General features: G+C 48.7%; 2 protein-coding genes across 2 annotated transcripts in view; one reads left to right on the top strand and one right to left on the bottom strand.

Annotated features, from left to right (window-relative positions):
• Positions 1-5,848, bottom strand: part of rnls (renalase, FAD-dependent amine oxidase) — a 19,790-nt gene extending 13,942 nt beyond the window's left edge. The window contains exons 1-4 of the mRNA XM_084455806.1: positions 5,717-5,848; positions 5,273-5,378; positions 4,953-5,098; positions 4,007-4,165 (exon numbers count right to left, since the gene is read on the bottom strand). Of these exons, the coding sequence (XP_084311932.1) occupies positions 4,007-4,165; positions 4,953-5,098; positions 5,273-5,378; positions 5,717-5,834 (529 nt within the window). The 5' untranslated portion in view covers positions 5,835-5,848. The remainder of the gene's footprint in view (positions 1-4,006; positions 4,166-4,952; positions 5,099-5,272; positions 5,379-5,716) is intronic.
• Positions 5,849-6,338: 490 nt separating this feature from the next.
• lipf (lipase, gastric) lies at positions 6,339-22,224 on the top strand. The gene is made up of 10 exons (XM_084455916.1): positions 6,339-6,468; positions 7,779-7,901; positions 11,653-11,764; positions 18,261-18,459; positions 19,358-19,467; positions 19,640-19,776; positions 20,248-20,394; positions 20,610-20,681; positions 20,862-20,930; positions 21,150-22,224. The coding sequence occupies exons 2-10, from the start codon at positions 7,791-7,793 to the stop codon at positions 21,381-21,383; spliced, it is 1,191 nt and encodes a 396-aa protein (XP_084312042.1). The 5' UTR covers positions 6,339-6,468; positions 7,779-7,790; the 3' UTR covers positions 21,384-22,224.
• The last annotated feature ends 84 nt before the right edge of the window (positions 22,225-22,308 follow it).

Raw genomic sequence — 22,308 nt, 5'->3', positions numbered from 1 at the left:
GCGTCACTCTTCTTTCCGACTTCCTCTCTGCTCTGCGTCTGTCTGCTCTCTCTCTCTCTCCCTCTCTCCCTCTCTCTCTCTCTCTCCGTCTGCCTGTGGTGGTGCTGGATACGCCTGTGAGAAACCACAGAACACCACTCAACCCTGTCCACCTTCGTTTCCCCCTCGATGCTCTGACTAGAGATGTGCTACCTTTGTTTTATCATCCACCCTGCAAACTGGAGAGGAGAGGAGGGGAGGGGAGGGGAGGGGAGGGGAGGGGAGGGGAGGGGAGGGGAGGGGAGGGGAGGGGAGGGGAGGGGAGGAGAGGGGAGGCGAGGCGAGGGGAGGGGAGAGGACAGGAGGGTTGCTAGTAGAAACAGGAAGCATGCCGTGGGTGTGCTATTCTGCGAACAATGTAGATATTGAACATATACACTCATATATAAACCTCCCTCCCTCCCTCCTGAATACATGACATCCACGGACGGCTATGCAATACAAGGCTCAAGGCTCTTTGACCTAAACGGCTGTCCAAGTGTGTGTGTGTGTGTGTGTGTGTGTGTCTGTGTATGACCTTGAAACACAACATATTCATATAAAATGTGTTTATATGAAAGAATCATTCAAACATATCTGCCCCATGTGCAGAGTGAGGGAGGGAGTGAGGGAGGGAGGGAGGGAGTGAGGGAGGGAGGGAGGGAAGGAGACTATCTCAGCCAGCGATCACAGAGAGAAATGACATCATCCTAGACACAGAGTGAAGTGCCTGGATATACACACACACATGCACACACACATATACACACACACAACACACTCTGCGCACACAATGTCATTCTGTGCATACACGCACACATATGCAGACACACGCATGAGAAAACGCACACACACACGCGCGCGCGCGCACACACACACACACACACACGCGCGAACACACAGGCTGGAACAGTTGGAAACAAGTCATCAGTAAAAATAGAAACCTTTCTCTTGAATCATCGAGCCTCAAATTAAAACCCTGATCTGTTTAACAGACTGACCGCTGCGCCAGCCAGCAAATAAATACACAGAATCATTTCATAACGAGTTAAGAAGATGATGTGTTTCTCAACATAAGGGTGGGCTTGAAGCCAAACAGTGGATGGAACCGAGGGTGTGTGTGTGTATGTGTGTGTACTTTATGTGTGTGTATGTGTGTGTGTGCACGGCGTGTTGGGGGGTCGGTCGGCTTCCAGAGAGATACTCGGGGGTTCGCCTCCCGAGTGCTTCTCCGACCTTTGTGGTCACGACTGTTCTAAATACAGTGAGCTGAGGTGTGTTTTGGACGCTCCACCCTGACCCTCCTCCTGTCCCTGTCCAGCAGAGGGTTCATCTGCTCCGCCGGCCCCCCGTCGCCAGCGGGCCCCAGCGGGGCAGCGCCGCCGCGGCCGTGGGGCGGGAGGTGCGCGGCCTCCAGAGAACAGTGTGGGCAGACGGAGCGAGGGTTGTGTAACGTTTCATGCATCCTCCGTGGGCTGATCTATCTCATGGCCCATTTCCAATGTGGGTATAGGGCCTACTTGTGTGTGTGTGTGTGTGTCTGTGTGTGTGTGTGTGTGTGTGTGAAAGAGAGTGAGAGAGGGACAGAGAGAGAAAGAGAGAACTGGAGAGAAACAGAATGAGATAATTACACACAGAGTGTGTATGTGTGTTTCCACATGTGTGTGCATGTGCATTTGTGTGTGTGTGCTTGTGCATTTGTGTATGTGTGTGTGTGCATGAGCGCACATGCTCGTGTGAGTGCATGCAAGTGTGTGTGTGTGGCCTGGGACTGCGGGGAATACACCCCCCATGCCAGCAGGTGTCCCAGCATGCTCTGGGGCACACAGAGCTGGATCTGGCTCCTCCTCCCTGCTGTCATGTCTACTTTAGAGGCGGGGCCAGTCCAGCTCCTACGAACCCACACATTCCTTCTCTGCTGTTCCTATCAGCCAGCTGGGGCAGGGCTTGTCACCGAGAGGAGGGAGCGAGCGAGGGAGAGAGAGAAGAATTCTACGAAAGCTATGAAAACATTCAGTGGGGATGGAGGGAGGTTCACTTCCAGGAACTAAAAGAGGACTCTGGCAGATGATTGGCTGCAGAGGAGTGAATTGGGTTAGGATTCTTGGCATGACAGTGGATCCGGTTGCAGCCGGTCTGGAGTTCAGGATGAGAAACAAAACCTCTTACCTAACTTTGGCTTAGCCTACCCCTGGCTTACCCTGTCCTGTCCTGTCATACCCTGTCCTGTCCTGTCATACCCTGTCCTGTCCCGTCATACCCTGTCCTGTCCTGTCATACCCTGTCCTGTCCTGTCATACCCTGTCCTGTCCTGCGATAACCCCAAACTACTACTCCGCAATCATCTCACATTCATTCCATACCATTCATACTACCATAGAACTCCATACAGTACATTCCCAATTTCACAACAATAGGCCCATTGATAACGCATTTTCATGTTCGCTGAACTAACCCTAACCCTAACCCTGACTTCAGTGGCAGACATTAAACAGTTGTGTGAAGTCTGTCTGAGCGTCTTCTATTCCAGAGCAGAGCAGGACGTTAGAGAGAGAGCCAGGTCCCTCAAGACACCAAGCCAGATATATTTAAAGGGGGTTTCAGACTAAATCAAACCTTTTTAGTTACAAAAAGGTCCAGGGAGGGCAGATAAATCTGCTTTGATACTCTCTGGTGAGATCAAAAGAGAAGTGGAGCCCTTGCCAAGCCTTTCTTGAAGACACAACTGGCTATTCTGCACATGAGACTGGGGCTAGACATCTCCAGTCAGAACTATGGCTTAGAAAGAGGATATGCCGTGTTCTCCAATATGATACAGTATCTCTCTCCCTCCCTCTCTCTCTCAGGACTAAGGAGGAAGTGTGAAGCCTGATTCTGTGTAAATGATTTCCAGATTGCTTCCTCATGGGACTGCTGACCCAGCTCACAGCTCGCACTGCCCCCCACTGGCCAGAGCCTGCCACTGCACCACTGGGGAATGACATCATTGCCGTCCACTGAAAACAATGAACTGCAGAACATACGCAGATATCACCATGCACGACAGGTGTCACACACACGCACGCACGCACGCACGCACGCACACACACGCTCCATTCGCTATCGGCTTGATTATACTCAATGCTCAAAAAACAAGCATAATACAGTGGGGCATCTGAAGCAAAATGAACCCAAACTGGGGTCGTTGCCATTCCAGAAGCATTTGCAACCAATTACACCATCACTTACTGACTGCTAATCCCACAAACAATCCACTGGCAATTACTCCAGCATGAGCACAAGCGCTCTGGGGGCACTGATGGCTTTGTTGGGGAAATTCAACACGACAGACATTATAACAAGAGTGGCGTATGGCATGCGAGTGTGGGGAGATCTGAGCGGGCCTCGGGAGAGAGCGGCGCGTGGAGGGCGGGGAGGAATGCGTCTGAATGGGACCAGCGTGTGTGTGTGTCTGGAGGACCTCCGTGCGAAGGCACGAAGTCGAGACCGGGGGGACCGAGGAGCGCACGTCTCGGTAACGGAGCCACGGACCCTCGCTGGAGCCTAGCAGAGCTCTGACGGACCCTCCCCCTCCGCTGGCAGAGAGGGAGGGAGACATTCGGAGAGATGTTTGTGGTTCAGCGTGCTACATATTGGAGCGTGTCGGGAGTGAGAGAGAGAAAGAGAGATGGAGAAAAAGAGAGACAGACAGACAAAACGAGAGTGAGAGAGAGAGAGAGAGAGAGAGAGAGAGAGAGAGAGAGAGAGAAAGAGACTGAAAGAGAGACCAGTGTGCCACGTAATCCAGTCATACATAATTCATCTAGCCACTGAACTAGTCTACTGTGGGCCATGTGAGGATAAACCTACCTCCTAGCTTGTGTGTGTGTGTGTGTGTGTGTGTGTGTGCATGTTTGTGTGTGTTAGAGGGTGTATTCATGTGTGTATCTGCGTTTCAGTGTGTGTGTGTGTGTGTGTGTGTGTGCTCCCGTGATGCCAGACTACTCACAGGACCCCACGTCTCCCTGCAGCTGCAGTATCTGGGGGACGGGCATGGTGAGCACCACCACGTCAAACTCCGCCCTGGCCCCGCCCCTTCTGACCACCTCCCATGCCACGCCCCGGCGGTAGACGTGGGTCACCTGATGGTCGAAGAACACCTCTGCTCCTGCTTGGGGGTGGCCAGATGTGTGGTTGGCAGAGGAGAGCGGGAGAGAGAGGAGGGAGGGAGGGAGAGGAGGAGGGAGGGAGAGAGAGAGAGGGGAGGAGGAGGAAGGATGTAGAGAGAGAAAGAGGGAGAGAAACAAAAAGGGAGAGAGGATAAGGAGGGAAGGAAAGGAGGAGAAAGGAGGAGGAGGAAGGAGGGAAAGAGAAAGAAAGAGGGAGAGAAACGAGAAGAAGGGAGAGAGGATAAGGAGGGAGGGCGAGGAGGAGAAAGGGAGAGGAGAAGGGAGGGAGAGAGAGGAGAAATGGTTTACTTGCAGCCAGATGGATTTAGAGGAGTGCCTACAGGAGAGGTGCTGGAGGACAGTATGAAATTCAGTCCAGAGCAATCAAGACATGCCTGCTATTCTTACAGAACCCTAACCCTAGCCATAACTCCATAACCCTAACCTTAAACCTAACCCGAATATGGCCAAAATACTTGAAATTGATGGCTAATAGATGGTGGCCGTAAGAGTAGACATGCCTGCTATTCTTACGACGCACGACACTGCATTGAATCAATACAAAAAGACACCGTAAGAATAGTCACTGCCAACAGTCAATACTAGTGTCACCAAATTCAGGTCCCATAATTTAAACACAGGAGGAAACATCACAATGGTCCATGAGAGAGAGACCAGACAGTCCTCCGTCTCAACCTCAAGATCAGCTGGAGAATGTCTACACATCTCCTGCCGTTAATCTCAGTTGAACTTAGAAAGCAGGGGGCTGAGAGAGGGCTGGGTTACCTGACTGTTTCAGGAAGTGCTTGACGATGGAGGACACGCCCGCGGGCGTGACATAGTTCTTGTACCCCTCCTCCTTCATCATCATCCCCTCGACGGACGACACCATCGGCTTCAGAACGTCGTGGGCCAGCAACTCCTCGTAGAAGCTACAACCCAACAATGAGGAGGTGAGGATGATGAGGACATCACTGATGGAAGTAGCACACTTAAAGAGTTCAGAGACAGACATACTCAGAAGGGGGTGGCTCCCCTAATAATAGTAGATGGGGTTTTTTATTCAGAAAAACATCTTGCAGCGATATATATTAGAAAGTAGCTACCTGTGGTGTAGCTGAGCGTAGTGCGGCGTGGCAGTGATGTACTGAGCTCCCAGGTCAGCTGTACAGGAGGCATCATTAGGGCTTCTGCTAGTGGACATCCTCCCTCCTGCAACAGCGCGCACACGCACGTACACACAGTTACAGTTCTGGTTTTAAAACCAATATTCGCATGTGACTGACAAGCTTCTAGGCTAAATGCTTGGGTCTTTCTATAAGGATGCTGATAGTGTCTAATGTAGTAGGCCTATGGCTGGACTTGATCCACTTATGACACTGGCTACGGTAGCCTCCTCAGCAACCAATGGTAGGCTACAGCAGAGCTTGAATAACAAAAGTTATCAATTGGCCAAGATACAATGTAATAGCAGAGCTAAACAGACATAGGCCTATAAACACGACAGGTCTGTAATATTGGCTTATCGACAGTTCGCTTCTCAAACTCACCGACTCCCCGCGATTTATCCCAAACTACAATTTTAACTTTGCGAGGCATTTCTCTACGCAAAAGGCATGCACATAAGCTGCCGGTTAAACCCGCTCCTACTATAAGGACTCGTGACATTTTCAACAACGGTAAACGGCTGTAGATGTAGGCTAACTAGCAATCGTTTCTATTGCACTGTTTTGGACCACTACGTCCCCTACGTTGTCACCTATTCTAACCTTTGCTTGCAATGTAAACCCACTAGATGTTGGCCAACCGAAATATACCCTGGGTTGATTCAAATCACTCTCCTGTTGAGGCTGCACTAGCCTATGTTAAGGAAAATGTACAATTCCTGGGCAATTATAATTATGCTGCAGCCTATAATTATAATTTAGTCTGGACATTGACAAGCACAGATAGCACATATATTGCTTTTAGAACGTGATTGATCTTGTATTATCCACACACATCAGTAGCACACACAAAACTAAAAAGTATTTTTATGGATCTGTTCTTGGCCCACAGACGGATTCAACCTCATTCGTTCCTGACTCATCTTCGGAAGCAATTCGACCAGAGTCATCTTTGACCTGCTTGTGTTGGATAGATACCGTAACAACAATGTAACAACGCTGTAACAGCGCATGAGTAAACAACGCCTCTGCACCAATCCGATAAAGGAGAGCGGCGGCGTCTGTGACGACTAATCACGCTGGAACTCTTGTGATAGTCTCTTCCTCTTCCTTCGCTCAGCAAAGAACAACACTGGGTAAGTATCACACTGGACACACTGTATTCGTACGAACTGTCTTCGTTGATGCGCTTTTGCGGTATAAATATCCAATCGAGCCTTTGCACATTTGAAGTTCAGGGTGTGTTGCTCTTAGAACTGAATGTGAACCTAAACACAACGGACTAACCTAGACAATTGTATGCCTGACATTGTGTCTGCTACGTGTAAGCGTACTTGGAGTTTGTAAGACAGTGTGGGTTTTGTTTGCTGTTCAAACTATGGAGTATTACCAAAATGGTTGAAGTGCAGGTTATTGCACTGACAACAACAGAGCAGTGATGTTGATTCTAGGCTTGCAGGAAGATAAACTTAGCAAATCAGGCTTAGATAGGCCACTGTTAGTTCTCCACAATGCCCTTCTTGACTGAAAATGACAACGGCACAGTCTGTATAAGCTACGGCTGTCTAACTGGGTGATTTAGGGCTACCTCAGGAAACCTGAGGCCACAGTTTGCTCACTGTTTAAAGTCTCCACCTCCCTCAGATCCAGACGTTTTGTTGCAATGATTGATTTGGCCCAGTTATGGTATTGCCTTGCATGCCTGCGTTGTATCCAACGTACTGATGGATAACCTTTAACCCAGTTATCATATATAGACAGCCGCAAAGCAGTCTTAGGCTACTATATAGTCAAATAATTCAATTCCAGTATATATTTATAGTCAAATACTCAACTCCAACCTGGTTGCCCTAGCCCTATAGGCCTAGTAGGCCTAATATCAAATCCCACTGAATTCAACCATTATGACCCATTACACATTTTTGATCAAAAGCAAACAATACTACACTGATACTCTCATTCATTATACTGTAGGTTACTGTATATTGATTGACCAACCGATTCATTGTAGGGATGCACCGAAATGAAAAATTTGGCCAGATATTAACATTGCTGTTATGGCCGATAACCGATATTTACCAATGTCGATATGTTCTGTATAAAAACACGTTTCTATGATAATCAAATTTTGTACATACTGAAAAATACATGTTAACACTATCTCTATTTCCAAAACATTTGGCAAAGCCAATAAATCATAGTTTTACGCAATTGTTTCCTCTCAAAAACAACACAACAGAAGCTGGACAGAAATAATTGTTCACATCTGCCCTGTTTTGCACATTGGACGGATACCTATATATTTATAGGCCTACCAATATATTAAAAAATGATCTATTCGGCCGATACAGATATGATTGTCGATATATCGTGCATCCCTATTTGAATGCTTTATTGACTGATTGATTGATCCACTAAGTGACTGACTGTGTTTGTTGTCCTGCAGGCCAGACAGAAGATGCAGTGGGTTGTGCTGTGTGTGGTTGTTCTGACCACTGGAGTGGTCCAGTCTGACAGAACCACACTGAGGAATAAGGCGGGACTGGACCCTGAGGTCAACATGAACATTGTGAGTAACACACCACCAATAATACACATTATAACGGCACAGACATACTGGACCCTGAACCTGGACCTTCAAACATACATACTTATGCTGGTCTCACACTTCAGGATTTGTGGACTGATTTATCTCTGACAATCTCCTGACAATTGGAGGAGAAATCTGTTTTGGGACCTTGGTTGGTACCAATGTTCAGCCCATATTATCTTGTAATGTGAGGGGTTTACAGATCCAATCTTAAACCTCCCGATTTAAAGCTCCCGATCGGCTCGCAGACTCATCGGGGCTGCCCTGATAATATCAAATGTTGGATTTTTAGGATTATTAGGTCATTACTTTACGAGTGAGACGGCGAGACCAGTGGTTTGTTGCTCCCTCGGGCACAATAATCCTGCAAACCTAGAGTAGTGAAAAAGGTGACGAGATCGGGTTACCCCCCCTCTCCGGAAGAACATTTTATTGATTTTAATAAGTACATGAAGCCTTTTGGAGCGTTCTGAGATTGGAATTTCAGTGTGAGATTAGACGCAGACTCATGCTAGGACCATCCATCCATCCCCTATCAGGCTAGAAGACGTGGGTTGTAAGGCCATGGGAGCACCAATACCTCTGAATTGACGGAACTGTTTGCAAATTGCTCCCACCTGGCTATTTTGACTCATACCAACTGCCATAGTCTGAATTATATATTCCCCTACAAACTGATACAGACACAAAACAAAATGCATTCAATGCATATCATATTGACATAGCCTATACCACCACATCTTTATGTAGGCTACGTAGGCTTACAACATTTAATGAAGTAGGCTACTGACAGCTACCGCTACTTCCTCCAAAGCAACATCATATCATTAGCCTATTTGGCTCTGTAATTTGCGCTGTTGTAGGCTACGACGAGTTCGGATTATGGAGAAAGTTGAATGACAGATATCTGTCCAGAATTGGGCCACTTGCGGGATCATACTCAATAGATTGCCTTGTTCCTTGCAAATTTGCCTTATAGTGCGGTTGGTAAATTCACACCGGATATAACAAGTGTCTGTTCAGCTTAAATTTGAACAGCTTTTTAAGGACGTTCCAAATTGTTAGCTTTCTTCATAACCAGGCATGGCAGCGAGTGTTTCTAACTTACAGCCGCTTCTGTGAAGTTTAAAATGGTTTGCAAACATTTGCGTAGGAAGGTGAGGCTGAAAGCCAAAGGCAAAAGCGACTATTTCGCAAATTTCAGATTTAAACCCAATGCTAATAGTTAACCTGATAACATTGATGAGGCAATCTGTAAACTCTAGAGAGCCTCCTCTCTCTCGTCATTTCATTCTAAGACTCTGCCTGCACATGGAGGAGGCCTATCCCCCCCTTTAGGAACTGCCCAGGTCTACGGGATTCACGTGAATGACCTGGTTGACACTAACCAGGCCAGGTCCTGCCTGGCTTATGTGTGTTGGCTAGCTTGTTTCTGTGCGGGACTGGTAGGACGGTAATGTTTGATAAATAAAGATAGGTCTTGTCACCTGGACACATCAGTTCCAATGCTTCCAATGCTAATCCAGCACAATAAGAGCGGGATAGCCAGTTAGCTTGCATGTTTGAGATTAGAGAGAAGAACATCTGTTAAGATACTCCTTATCTGCGTGATGCAACCCGATTTCGAAATCGGTTAGGATTTTTTAAATTAAAAAATGTGAGCCCAGTATTAGGTTGTCCCTGACCAACAGGAACACAACAACCCTTACGAGGGCTAATTTCACTAACTCAAAAAGAAGAAGTAGTCCTAGAATAACCACTCACACCACTCCAGTCACGAGCTGAATCTGTTTTAAACAGCCCAGTGGAGATCGAGGTCATTCACCACCCACAAAACCACCAGGCTGCTATCAGTATCAGTTCCCTCCACAGCCTCACGAGTGCTCTTTTCCCTTGATCACCCACTCTCTGTTCACCCTTTGACCTTTCATATCGAACATGAGTCACTGCGGTGAGATTGGGCAAGGGATTGACATTAAGCCTAGATATGACAGTGTTATTACACCCACACTGAAACTCGGGGACTATCGAAGGACCAACCTTGAATTCAAATCACTGTGTAGTATGTGTGTATTATGCTTCAAGGCAATTGTGTGAGAGGATCGTGCTGATAGGCTTGACAATGCCAAGGTTAGCTTGTGTGTGTAGGTTTATCAGTTGTTTTCTAAGTCACACACAGAGTCAAACATGTCAGACATGAGTATCTATGTTTAACACGGCCTCAAGTGCATTTTGAACCATAATTGGTCACAGGTGATAAGATACAGTATATCTGTATCCGAGGTATGCCTCCAGCTCACACTACAGTACATAGACCAACAACAACACCAGAGTCTGGACATAAGGACAGGATCAATCATTCATCAAACCCAGTAGGGGATTTGGAGTGAAATCTGAGATTGGGGAGTCTGATTTCAGACCTGTGTGTGTGTGTGTGTGTGTGTGTGTGTGTGTGTGTGTGTGTGTGTGTGTGGAGTAGGGCTAGGAGGTAAGTTTATCCTCACATGGCCCACAGTAGACTGGTTCAGTGGCTAGATGAATTATGTATGACTGGATTACATGGCAGACTCTTAGCAGTCTCTATTTCCCACTTTTTCTCTCTCTCTCTCTCTCTCTCGTTCTCTCTCTCTCTCGTTTTGTCTGTCTTATTATCATATTGTTTTATATTATATTACTGTTTTATAGGTTACAGCAAATATATACATACAGCATTTTAAAATTAGTTTGGCTTGAACTCTTCTATCTTGAATTGCTGTTTATTATATGTGAATGCACCGTCACGATTGCTACTCAATTTTGTTGTACTCTGTGTAATGACAATAAATCTATCACGGCTGCCTCTGTCTCTAACTGTGTAGTTCCATATGGACATACTGTATGTAATGCGGGTGTGAGGGTGGTAATCCAACAGGATGCGTGAGAAACATGTAATATTTAATTAATATCTAATATTAACACATTACATGATAATATATGCATGTAATGCACGGATTATTAACACAAAATATGGATGTCAATGCTCCATGACAAAGAAACAAGGTGATATTAATCTCCTCGGTACTTTGCTTCCACAGAGTTTCACTTCCTCAGTGCGTGGCTGGCGATGAAAGTCCCGTTCAGCTCATGTTCAGGCAGCGCAGAACAATATATAATTTCAGCATCGTCATCGCAATGTGCGCATGTGCAATAGTCAAATCGTAGGGCATGTAATTATTATCATTATATTTATTTATTTAAGGACGTGCAATCACTGCAACGTCAAGTAAGGTAAATGAACTTAATCACGTCATGCTACAGCTTTTTTTGCTGCTTGATACAACTCACACAGTTCTCATTTTGCATGACTTGTCTACAAGAGAAGTCTGTCTGATATAACAATTTACTCCAATTGAAGGGCTCTTGGATACAGAGTTTGCTACTAGAGAGTGACACGCAGGCTCTGCATGCACAGCGAGCCGCCAATCACAACCAGTCTTCACTACTCAGTCATTTAGTGAAAATCCCAGTGTTTTTTTATATTGCAAAATGTATTATATCGCAGAAAAAAACAGATTGCAATGTCATTTTTTCCCAATATAGTGCAGCCCTAGCGCTGCACACATGCAAGGCTGCACCCCCCCCCCCCCCCCCCCCGACCCCGACTCACACCCCACGTCCTAAAAGAGCCTCTGCTTTCAGTGTGAGGAACAAAGGTCAACTAAATCCAGTATTCCACCCCCCCCCCCACCAGAGCGAGATCATCCGTTACTGGGGCTACCCTGCAGAGGATCACGACGTGGTGACGGAGGACGGCTACATCCTGAGCGTCAGCCGCATCCCCCACGGACGCCGGGGCGTGAGAGGTAGGAGGGGGCTCATTACCAACGCCAGGGTGAGAGAGGTAGGAGGGGGCTCATCACCAACGCCAGGGTGAGGGAGGTAGGAGGGGGCTCATCACCAACGCCAGGGTGAGGGAGGTAGGAGGGGCTCATTACCAGCGCCGGGGTGTGGGAGGTAGGAGGGGGCTCATTACCAGCGCCGGGGCGAGGGAGGTAGGAGGGCCTCATTACCAACGCCGGGGCGAGGGAGGTAGGAGGGGGCTCATTACCAGCGCCGGGATGAGGGAGGTAGGAGGGCCTCATTACCAACGCCGGGGCGAGGGAGGTAGGAGGGGGCTCATTACCAACGCCGGGGTGAGGGAGGTAGGAGGGGGCTCATTACCAGCGCCGGGGCGAGGGAGGTAGGAGGGGCTCATTACCAACGCCGGGGTGAGGGAGGTAGGAGGGGCCTCATTACCAGCGCCGGGGTGAGGGAGGTAGGAGGGGGCTCATTACCAGCGCCGGGGCGAGGGAGGTAGGAGGGGCTCATTACCAACGCCGGGGTGAGGGAGGTAGGAGGGGCCTCATTACCAGCGCCGGGGCGAGGGAGGTAGGAGGGGCTCATTACCAACGCCGGGGTGAGGGAGGTAGGAGGGGCCTCATTACCAGCCGGGGCGAGGGAGGTAGGAGGGCCTCATTACCAACGCCGAGGTGAGGGAGGTAGGAGGGCCTCATTACCAACGCCGGGGTGAGGGAGGTAGGAGGGGCCTCATTACCAGCGCTGGGGCGAGGGAGGTAGGAGGGGCTCATCACCAACACAGAGGTGAGGGAGGTAGGAGGGGGCTAATCACCAACGCCAGGGTGAGGGAGGTAGGAGGGGCTCATTACCAATGCTGAGGTGAGGGAGGTAGGAGGGGGCTCATCACCCAACGCCTGGGGCCGGAGAGGCTTCACGAGTGCCGTTCAACTCCGGATGAGGAGAACCCGTGGACGGTGTTTCTTTGTGGGGCTGGAGAGGGTTAATGAATGGTGTTGAACTCTTGAGCCGGGGAGCGCTCAGGGATGGTGTCAAGAGCAAACCATAGTGTGTCATGCGCATTACGCCGGTAGAGAAGGGTGTTCTCTTATCCTTCCATCCATCCATCCATCTTCATCCACTTATCCGGGGTCGGGTCGCGGAGGCAGCAGTTCCAGCAGGGGGCCCCAGACATCCCTTTCCCTGGCAGCATCAACCAGCTCTGCCTGGGGAATCTTTAGCCGCTCCCAGGCCAGTGCGGGGATATAATCCCGCCACCTAGTCCTGGGTCTACCCCGCGGCCTCCTCCCAGCCGGACACGCCTGGAACACCTCCCTAGGGAGGCGCCCAGGAGGCATCCTCACTAGATGCCCGAACCACCTCAACTGGCTCCTTTCGACACAAAGGAGCAACGGCTCTACTCCGAGTCTCTCCCGGATGACTGAACTTCTCACCCGATCTCTCAGGGAGACCCCAGCCACCCTCCAGAGAAAACTCAATTCGGCCGCTTGTATCCGTGATCTCGTTCTTTCGGTCATGACCCATCCTTCATGACCATAGGTGAGGGTGGGGACGAAGATAGACCGGTAGATCGAGAGCTTTGCCTTTTGGCTCAGCTCTCTTTTCGTCACAGCAGTGCGGTAAAGCGACTGCAGAACCACACTAGCTGCTCCGATTCTCCGGCCAAACTCCCTCTCCATGGTTCCCTCACTCGTAAACAAGACTCGGAGAGTTTCCTGCTGAGAACCATGGCCTCAGACTTAGAAGTGCTGATTCTCATCCCGGCCACTTCACACTCAGTTGCGAACCTATCCAGAGAGTGGAGGTCGCAGGCAGATGATGCCATCAGGACCACATCATCTGCAAATAGCAGCGACGTGATCCCCAGCTCACCGAACTGCAAATTCCACCTCCGTACGACTACGCCTCGATATCCTGTCCATGAAAATCACAAACAGGATTGGTGACAAAGCGCAGCCCTGGCGGAGGCCAACCCCCACCGGAAAGGAAGACGACTTACTGCAGAGGACCCGGACACAGCTCTCGCTCTGGGTGTACAGGGATTGGATGGCCCTAAGTAGGGATCCCCTCACCCCATAGTCCCGCATAACCCTCCACAAGACCTCTCGAGGGACCCGGTCGTAAGCCTTCTCCAAGTCCACAAAACACATGTAGATAGGTTGGGCAAACTTCCAAGCCCCCTCCAAGATCCTCGCGAGAGTGAAGAGCTGGTCAGTGGTTCCACGACCAGGACGAAATCCCTGGGAGGCTGAGTAATGTGATGCCTCTATAATTGGCACACACCCTCTGGTCCCCTTTTTTGAATATTGGGACCACCACCCCAGTCTGCCACTCCTTTGGCACTGACCCGGACTTCCACGCAATGTTAAAGAGGCGTGTCAACCAAGACAGCCCCTAAACACCCAGCGCCTTCAGCATTTCTGGACGGATCTCATCAGTCCCTGGGGCTTTGCCACTGTGGAGTTGTTTGGCTACCTCAGTGACCTCCTCCTGGGAAATTGACGATGTCCCCCCATCATCTTCCGGCTCTGCCTCGATCGTAGAGGGTGGATTAGTCGGGTTCAGGAGTTCCTCAAAGTGCTCCTTCCAACGCTCAACAACCTCCTCAGTTGAGGTCAACAGTGTCCCTTCCTTGCTGTATACAGCTTGGATGGTCTCCCGCTTTCCCGCTGATGGTCTTCCAGAAACACTTTGGTGCCGACCGAAAGTCCATGGTTTCTCCGAACTCCTCCCACACCCGCTGCTTTGCCTTGGTCACGGCTGAAGCCGCAGCCCTCCGGGTCAGTCGATACCCTGCAACTGCTTCTGGAGTCCCCCAGGGTAACAAATCCCGGAAGGACTCCTTCTTCAGCTGGACGGCTTCCCTGACCACCGCTGTCCACCACGGTGTCCTAGGGTTACCGCCCCTTGAGGTACCTATGGCCCTCAGGCCACAGCTCCCAGCCGCAGCTTCAGCAATGGAGGCTTTGAACACCGACCACTCATGCTCGATGTCCCCAACCTCCACAGGGATGCCAGAGAAGCTCCGCCGGAGGTGGCAATTGAAATCTCTCAGGACAGGCTCTTCCTCCAGACATTCCCAGTTCACCCTCACTACACGCTTGGGTTTTCCAGGTCTGTACAGAGGTTTCCAATGCCATCGAAACCAGCTCACCACCAGATGGTGATCAGTGGACAGCTCTTCCCCTCTCTTTACCCGAGTGTCCAAAACAGATGGTCTCAGATCAGATGATACAATAACAAAATCTATCATCGACCTTCGGCCTAAAGTGTTCTGATGCCAGGTGTACTTGTGGGCATCCTTGTGTTCGAACATGGTGTTTGTTATGGCCAAAGCATGACACGCACAGAAGTCCAACAACAAAACACCACTCGGGTTCAGATCGTGGTGGCCATGCCTCCCATACATGCCCCTCCAAGTTTCTCCATCATTGCCCACGTGTGCATTGAAGTCCCCAAATAGGACTCCACTTAGCAGGAAGGCTGAGTACTCCGACTGCTGTTCGGTGCATAAGCACAAAACACAGTCAGAGTCCCCCCCCCCACAGTCCTAAGGCGCAGGGAGGCGACCCTCTCGTCCACTGGGGTGAACTCCAGCACAGAGGCGCTCAGCTGGGGGCTAGCTAGTATAGCCACACCTGCCTTACGCCTCATACTGTGAGCAACTCCGGAGAAGAACAGGGTCCAACCCCTATCCAAGAGTTTGATTCCGGCGCCGGTGCTGTGCATGGAGGTTAGCCCCCCTGGGTGTAATTGGTATCGCTCCACCTCCTTCACAAGCTCCGGCTCCTTTTCCCCCAGCGAGGTCACGTTCCAGGTCCCCAGAGCCAGCCTCTACCGCCCGGGTCCGGTCCGTTGGTGCCCACCGCTTTCACTGCCACCTAGTTGGCAGCGCACCCGACCCTGACAATTCTTCCCGTGGGTGGTGGGTCCACGGGATGGAGGATGAGATGGTGTCTCATCCTGTCCACTAGATCTCAGAATCTACTGAGATCTCAGAATCTTCTGAGATCTCAGAATCTTCTGAGATCCACTAGATCTCAGAATCTACACTTCTAATGTCAGCAAGGCTTTCAGCTACAGTAGTGCTCTGCGTCTTGCTCTTCCTTCAACTTTTTCATAGTTTGTCTTTGAAATGTTGACTTCCTCAACAAGTGTGCGTCCCCAGTCAGAAGTAGTCCCAGCTCTCGTATCCCTCCTCCTCCCAGCTCCTGTCAGTCGGTATCCGGACCCCTCCGCCAGGGCCTTTTGTTTCTCAGTGAGCAAATGGAGAGCCGCACTTGTGAATCTCAACTTTCGGCCGTTTCCAAATCTAAAAGAAACGGACGTCCGTAGGCTCCTGGCTGTCGTTTGCGGCCCTCTATGATTCATGAGCGGAGCTACCTTTTCGCAAATCCCTCACGACGCTTTCACTGCAGGCGGGCTACGTAAACAAACTCACACATGCAGTATCAGCATTTTTCTTTCTCGAACCCAACCCAGTTTTTATAAACTGGAGCCCTGTATTCCATGAGCCAGTTCTCTGTGGGGGTGAGAGAGTGTCTCGTAGCTCCTCTTGCCTGGTGGCTGGGATCGTAACAGATGTTTCTGCCTCCTGTATCCTCGACAACATGAATTAGTAACTGAATGAATTCGGTTGTACTCTGGATGACCCTCTCTGCCCATTTAGAATGCAAATAGATTCAGTTGACTTTGAATATTGGCATTGGTCTGTCAGTAGATAGCCTTCATCTGGACAGCAGGGAGTGGGGGGGGTGGGCGGGGGGGTCTACTTTGAAGACACCCACACACAGTCCTGCTCTGCCATGCCAGCACTCAGTCTAGGGACTGATACTCTCAGTGTGTGTGTGTGTGTGTGTGTGTGTGTGTGTGTGTGTGTGTGTGTGTGTGTGTGCGCGTGTTTGTATGTGCATGTTAATATATGCCGGTATCTCATTAATAAGTCATGAGCCATCCTGCTGTTAGTATCTTTGGATGCCACTGCACAGCTCTGCCTGTCATGTTGACACTCTGGAGCTCTCTGATTGGCTGGAGATTCATCACTTCCTTGTGTCCCAGTTCCTGTGGTCACCTGGGATGGGGGGGATGGGGGGGGGGGTTCAGAGGAACTGTATTCTACTCTACCATCCCACAGATGTGTTTGAATATGAAACCATGATAGAAGAGCAGATGTTGACTTGTACAGAGTGAATAGTGTCTTCAGTTTGAAAAGCCTTTAGAAGATCATATAGAACATTGAAGATCATATTACAGCAGGTACAGCAACAGAGTCTGCAGTACCATCGATTCAAGTCAGTCAGGCTGCAAAATCAGTCCAATCAAGTAATCAATTCAAGTAAATCATGAGTGACATATGTATGTATAATGTATGTAATAGAATAATAGTATATAGGATATTATATAATAGTAATATAGTAAGATTCTTAAGATCTTAGTAAGGCCTTATAAGTTATAGTAGGATATAATATAACAGTAGTATAGTAAGATTCAAGATTCCTTTATTTATCACATGTAATGTACGGTGTACAGTCACAGTGAAATGTTGCTGCCAGCTCCAAGATTATGCAAGATTAATAGGAGTATTTATAATAGTAATATAATAGAAGAATAATTTCGAATAATAATATACTATATATAATAGAATATATAATATAATAGAAGATGTATAATAGTATAATATAATATATATAACAGCAAATCAGATAAGACTTGAATAATGCCCAAGGGGGGGAATTTGGAATCAATAGTAGAATAATAGAACATATTCAGTCTGTTTTTCGAATTGCTTATGTCAGCAGAAAAGCCTGCATCCAAGCTTCTTGGGGATCCCACTCGGGACCTTATTTCCCATGAGCCTCTCCGTGTATAGTTGTAACATCTATCTCTTGGGACCAGCCAATAGTTATGTAAACTCTCTCCAGCTGCTGCCTCCCGATTGGTTGATGTCCAGGCAGGCTGGGGGCTCGGCCAGGGGGCGGAGGGTGTGGAGGCGTAGGGGGAGCGGGGCGGGGGGAGGGTCGTAGGGGGGCGGGTCGTAGGGGGGCGGGGGGGAGGGTCGTAGGGTAGAGCAATGGCTAGTATGAAGTCGAACGTCTCTCTGACCTGCGAGAGTGTGGCTCTGCCACTGAGCCTGAACTCAAGCTGAGGTCCTGGTCCTGACCAGTAGGAAAAGCTCCCGAGTCAGACCCTACCAGTAGAGCCCAGACTCTACTGGTAGAGCACAGACATAGCAGCAGGGAGAGGCCTCTGAATTGATTAGGTTGGAGCGCCATCTGCTGGCCAAACACTGGTGGGCCTGAGAATAACGCAATGTATGAATGGTATCTGTGTGCAGGGGTCAGATTTGGGTTAATATACAAGTCTCTCCTGGTGCTGGCTTTGGGACTTGATGGTGTTGGTATTTAACCCTGTACTAACAGGGTCAGTGTGGTCTATTATTGTATATATTGATGAAGGTAGTGACTGATGTATTGATTGATGTATTGATCTGCCCCCCGCCCCCAGGTCCTAAACCAGTGGTGTTCCTGCAGCACGGGCTCCTGGCGGCGGGGAGTAACTGGGTCACCAACCTGCCCAACACCAGCCTGGGCTACGTCCTGGCCGACGCCGGCTACGACGTCTGGATTGGCAACAGCCGCGGGAACACCTGGTCCCGTCGCCACCTCTCCCTCCGGCCCGACCAGGACCAGTTCTGGAAGTTCAGGTACGCAACGCGCCGCCCGCACCCCAGACAGGCAGCGCCGCCGCCAGACGATTTAGTCGACGTGACCGATTTGAGGAGACGAAAAGTAGAATCGGTAGCTGGTTCAAACAAGGAGATTCCATTCGTAGGGGCGTGTAGCAACTCATAATGGTACAGTAATAACGGCTCATCATGTAATAACTTATTACATTATAAACTAACTAAAAAGTTCAGAATGTAATAATCAGCTCATAATGTAATAAAACCATGCACTCATAATGTAATAACTGATTTGCGCATAATGTAATAACTTATTACATTATGAGCCTTACTGGGGCCGCTCATAATGTAATAACAGTTCATAATGTAATAATGGCTCATATATTAGAAAAGTGTTAATTATCATCATTTTTACCTCTGCCATTCCTGTGGGGGAGGAAGGTAATGCTTTCACTTGTCTGTCTGTCTGTCTGTCTGTCTGTCTGTCTGTCTGTCTGTCTGTCTGTCTGTCTGTCTGTCTGTCTGTCTGTCTGTCTGTCTGTCTGTCTGTCTTTGTTTCTGTGTCTTGTCTGTCTGTCTGTCTGTCTGTTTGTGTGTCTGTCTGTCAGCATGCCCCCAGTAAGGCTCATAATGTAATTAGTTATTACATTATTACATTATGCGCAAATCAGTTATTATGATTATTACATTATTAACTTTTTAGTTAGTGTCTAATGTAATAAGTTATTACATTATGAGCCGTTATTACATTATGAGTTGCTACAGGCGTGGTTGATTTGCTCTGTTTATCCCTTGGTCATTGTCTGTTTTTATCTTTTTTGTCTCTCTTCCTCTGTCTCTTTCTCTGCCCATCTCTGCCTCTCTTTCTCTATTTTTCCTTTCTCCCTCTCTCGTCATCTCCCTCCCCTTGCTCCTCTAGTTATGATGAGATGGCCCAGAAGGACCTCCCAGCGGTGGTTGACTACATCCTGAAGATCACGGGCCAGGAGCAGATCTTCTACGTGGGACACTCCCAGGGGACCACTATAGGTGAGACCCCTGCGCTTCCACGAGCGACGGGAATCCCTGCTAGCCGTGACCCTCCTCAGAGCTGACAGATAAAAACATCAATGTGCTCTGGAAGACGACTCACTCCTCACTCACCGTCTCCCCCCCAACCACACACTCTCCCTCTCTCCCTCTCTTCCATCTCTCTCTGCAGCCTTCATAGCCTTCTCCAGCATGCCCGAGCTGGCCAGCAAGATCAAGATGTTCTTCGGCCTGGCTCCCGTAGCGACCGTGGCGTTCACCAGCAGCCCCATGACCAAAATCTCCGTCCTCCCCGACTTCCTGATCTGGGTGAGCGGAGAGCGCCGGCCTGGACCAGCCGCCTGCGCCGTGGATAACTGCTATTACCGTATACACACATGAACAGAACACAAGCAGAATCATTCTTTATTTGACCTCAAGAGGGCACTACTGTATTTATATGTGCTACTTGCTATTCTGTATTACAAACTATGCTGTACTTTCCCTTTGCTTGAACGCCCAAATTCCCCCCCACAGGGATTATGTTTATGGGGAAAGTTCATAACTTTCTATCTATGTATCTATGTATCTATCTATGTATCTATCTATGTATCTATGTATCTATCTATCTATCTATGTATCTATGTATCTATCTATCTATCTATGTATCTATCTATCTATCTATCTATCTATCTGTGACAGCTGGTAAGACAGAATAGTGCATAACCTACTTGCTGACAGAACTATAGAAAGAGACTACAGACTATTGAACTACTAATATTTAACCTTTCTGTGTGGCAGGACTTGTTTGGAAAGAAGGACTTCCTGCCCCAGAGTGCCCTGATCAAGTGGTTCGCCACGGAGTTCTGCACCAAGCAGCCTCTCAGTGAGCTGTGTGGAAACATCTTCTTCCTCCTCTGTGGCTTCGATGAGAAGAACCTCAACATGGTGGGTCTATGCTCTCCAAGAACACACACGCTACTACTGCAGAGTTGAGTGGCTCATCACCGTCCCTCATCTCTAACCGTCCATCTTTGTGTCATCTATACAGTTCAATTCCCCCTACATCTCTGATTTGATATCCCAGAATATGCATGTGTACCTGGGCTGTGAGGAACGAGCCCCTGGTGGTTCTGATCAGCAGGTGTCTCTGTTCCCTCCAGACCCGGACCCCTGTCTACACCACCCATTGTCCTGCTGGGACCTCCGTCCAGAACATGATCCACTGGGCTCAGGTATGTACACACACACACACACACACACGCGCGCACGCACGCACGCACACACACACACACACACACACACACAAAAGTACATTGACACTGTATGTGCATACACACTCACATGTCATGCACACACACACACACAAAAACATTACTATGTCATGAAGTGTAGTGTGTGTTGTGTTTGCTCAGGCAGTCCATAGAGGCAAGCTGATGGCTTATGACTACGGGTGGGCAGGCAACATGGCTCACTATAACCAGGTAAGACCTACCACCCCACTACACTGCTCTCACACACACACACACACACACACACACACACACACACACACACACACACACATACACATACACATACAGGACATCACTTCACATTTCTCAAGAGTGTAAACTTAGACAAACCATGAAGTTGTTTCTTGGACACTGACCAGTTCTCTCTCTCTCTCCCCGTCTTTCTTTCTCTCTGCCCCAACCCCCCAGTCAACCCCCCCCCTCTACCGGGTGCAGGACATGAAGGTTCCCACGGCGCTGTGGTCGGGGGGCCACGACACGCTGGCGGACCCCAAGGACGTGGCGCTGCTCCTGACCCAGGTGCCCAACCTGGTGTTCCACCAGCACATCGAACATTGGGAGCACCTGGACTTCATCTGGGGGCTGGACGCCCCCCAGGAGATGTACCAGCAGATCATCAAACTGCTGGAGCAGCACCGCTGAGTCTGGCCCACGGTGTGTGTGTGTGTGTGTGTGTGTGTGTGTGTGCATGCGTGTCTGTGTGTTGGCAGTGAGATAAGGTAGTGAGGCACACAGAAACTCGTGCTTGAGTTTTAACCTTAAACCAGTTAATCAATCATGTACCTCTTACTTGGAACTGTGAGGAGCAGTACATTTAGAAGAACTACTTCTATGAGGAATGAACTATTTTACTTGTTACTTATTTTTAACCACAATATTTGGATGTGTTTGAATATATTTTTGTTTTTAGCATGTCCTGTGTTTAGAACCACCCTGATCAGCTGAAACCCTACATCAGATGTAGGTTTGTAGGATTGTAAGTCAGTCTTTGGTCCATATGGGCAGTTCTGTCCTGACCTTATTGTGAGTTCCTGGGTGCTACAATATGACCCTAGATAAACATTCAATGCAAGAGTCAACACACATATGCATACTCAGGGATGTGAGTTACACGTTAACACGCACACACACACACACGCACGCACGCACACACACACAGCAGGATATAGGATGTGCTCTTATTCACTTTTCAAACTGTCATGATCTAAGTACTGTAAAGTCATTGAATAATTTTAAATGACTTTTCCCTGATTGTAGTCCAGTGTGTGGCCTACAGTAATACTAAGAAGCTGCCTCATCATGATTCGCTCCTATGTGGAAGTCACTACCTTGTCTTTAGAGCTCAAACCTGTGAGGGTAAGAAGGACATTGACCAAAATATAACATGTTTGTTTTGATTGCTACTATATTTGATTGCTTCTACTTTCGTTGTATATAACACTCATCTTTGTTGCCTTTGATCACTTAATAAACATCCCTTATAAACTCACATTGTTTATTTTTTATCCTATGAACAAATGTTTATTTTAAACACAATTATGTTTTTCTGTCTTATGTACAAAAGGAC

The sequence above is a fragment of the Borostomias antarcticus genome (genome assembly GCF_949987555.1).
Source record: "Borostomias antarcticus genome assembly, chromosome: 22".
Lineage (NCBI taxonomy): Eukaryota > Metazoa > Chordata > Actinopteri > Stomiiformes > Stomiidae > Borostomias > Borostomias antarcticus.
Note: the sequence above shows the minus strand (reverse complement) of the source record. Positions and strands in the feature narration are given on the sequence as shown.

Bases quoted from the DNA above. Each gene is read 5' to 3' on its own strand.
- lipf (XM_084455916.1), top strand. From the start codon at position 7,791: ATGCAGTGGGTTGTGCTGTGTGTGGTTGTTCTGACCACTGGAGTGGTC. The intron at 11,765-18,260 runs GTAGGAGGGGGC...CCCCGCCCCCAG, and splicing joins CGGACGCCGGGGCGTGAGAG to GTCCTAAACCAGTGGTGTTC. The intron at 18,460-19,357 runs GTACGCAACGCG...TTGCTCCTCTAG, and splicing joins GACCAGTTCTGGAAGTTCAG to TTATGATGAGATGGCCCAGA.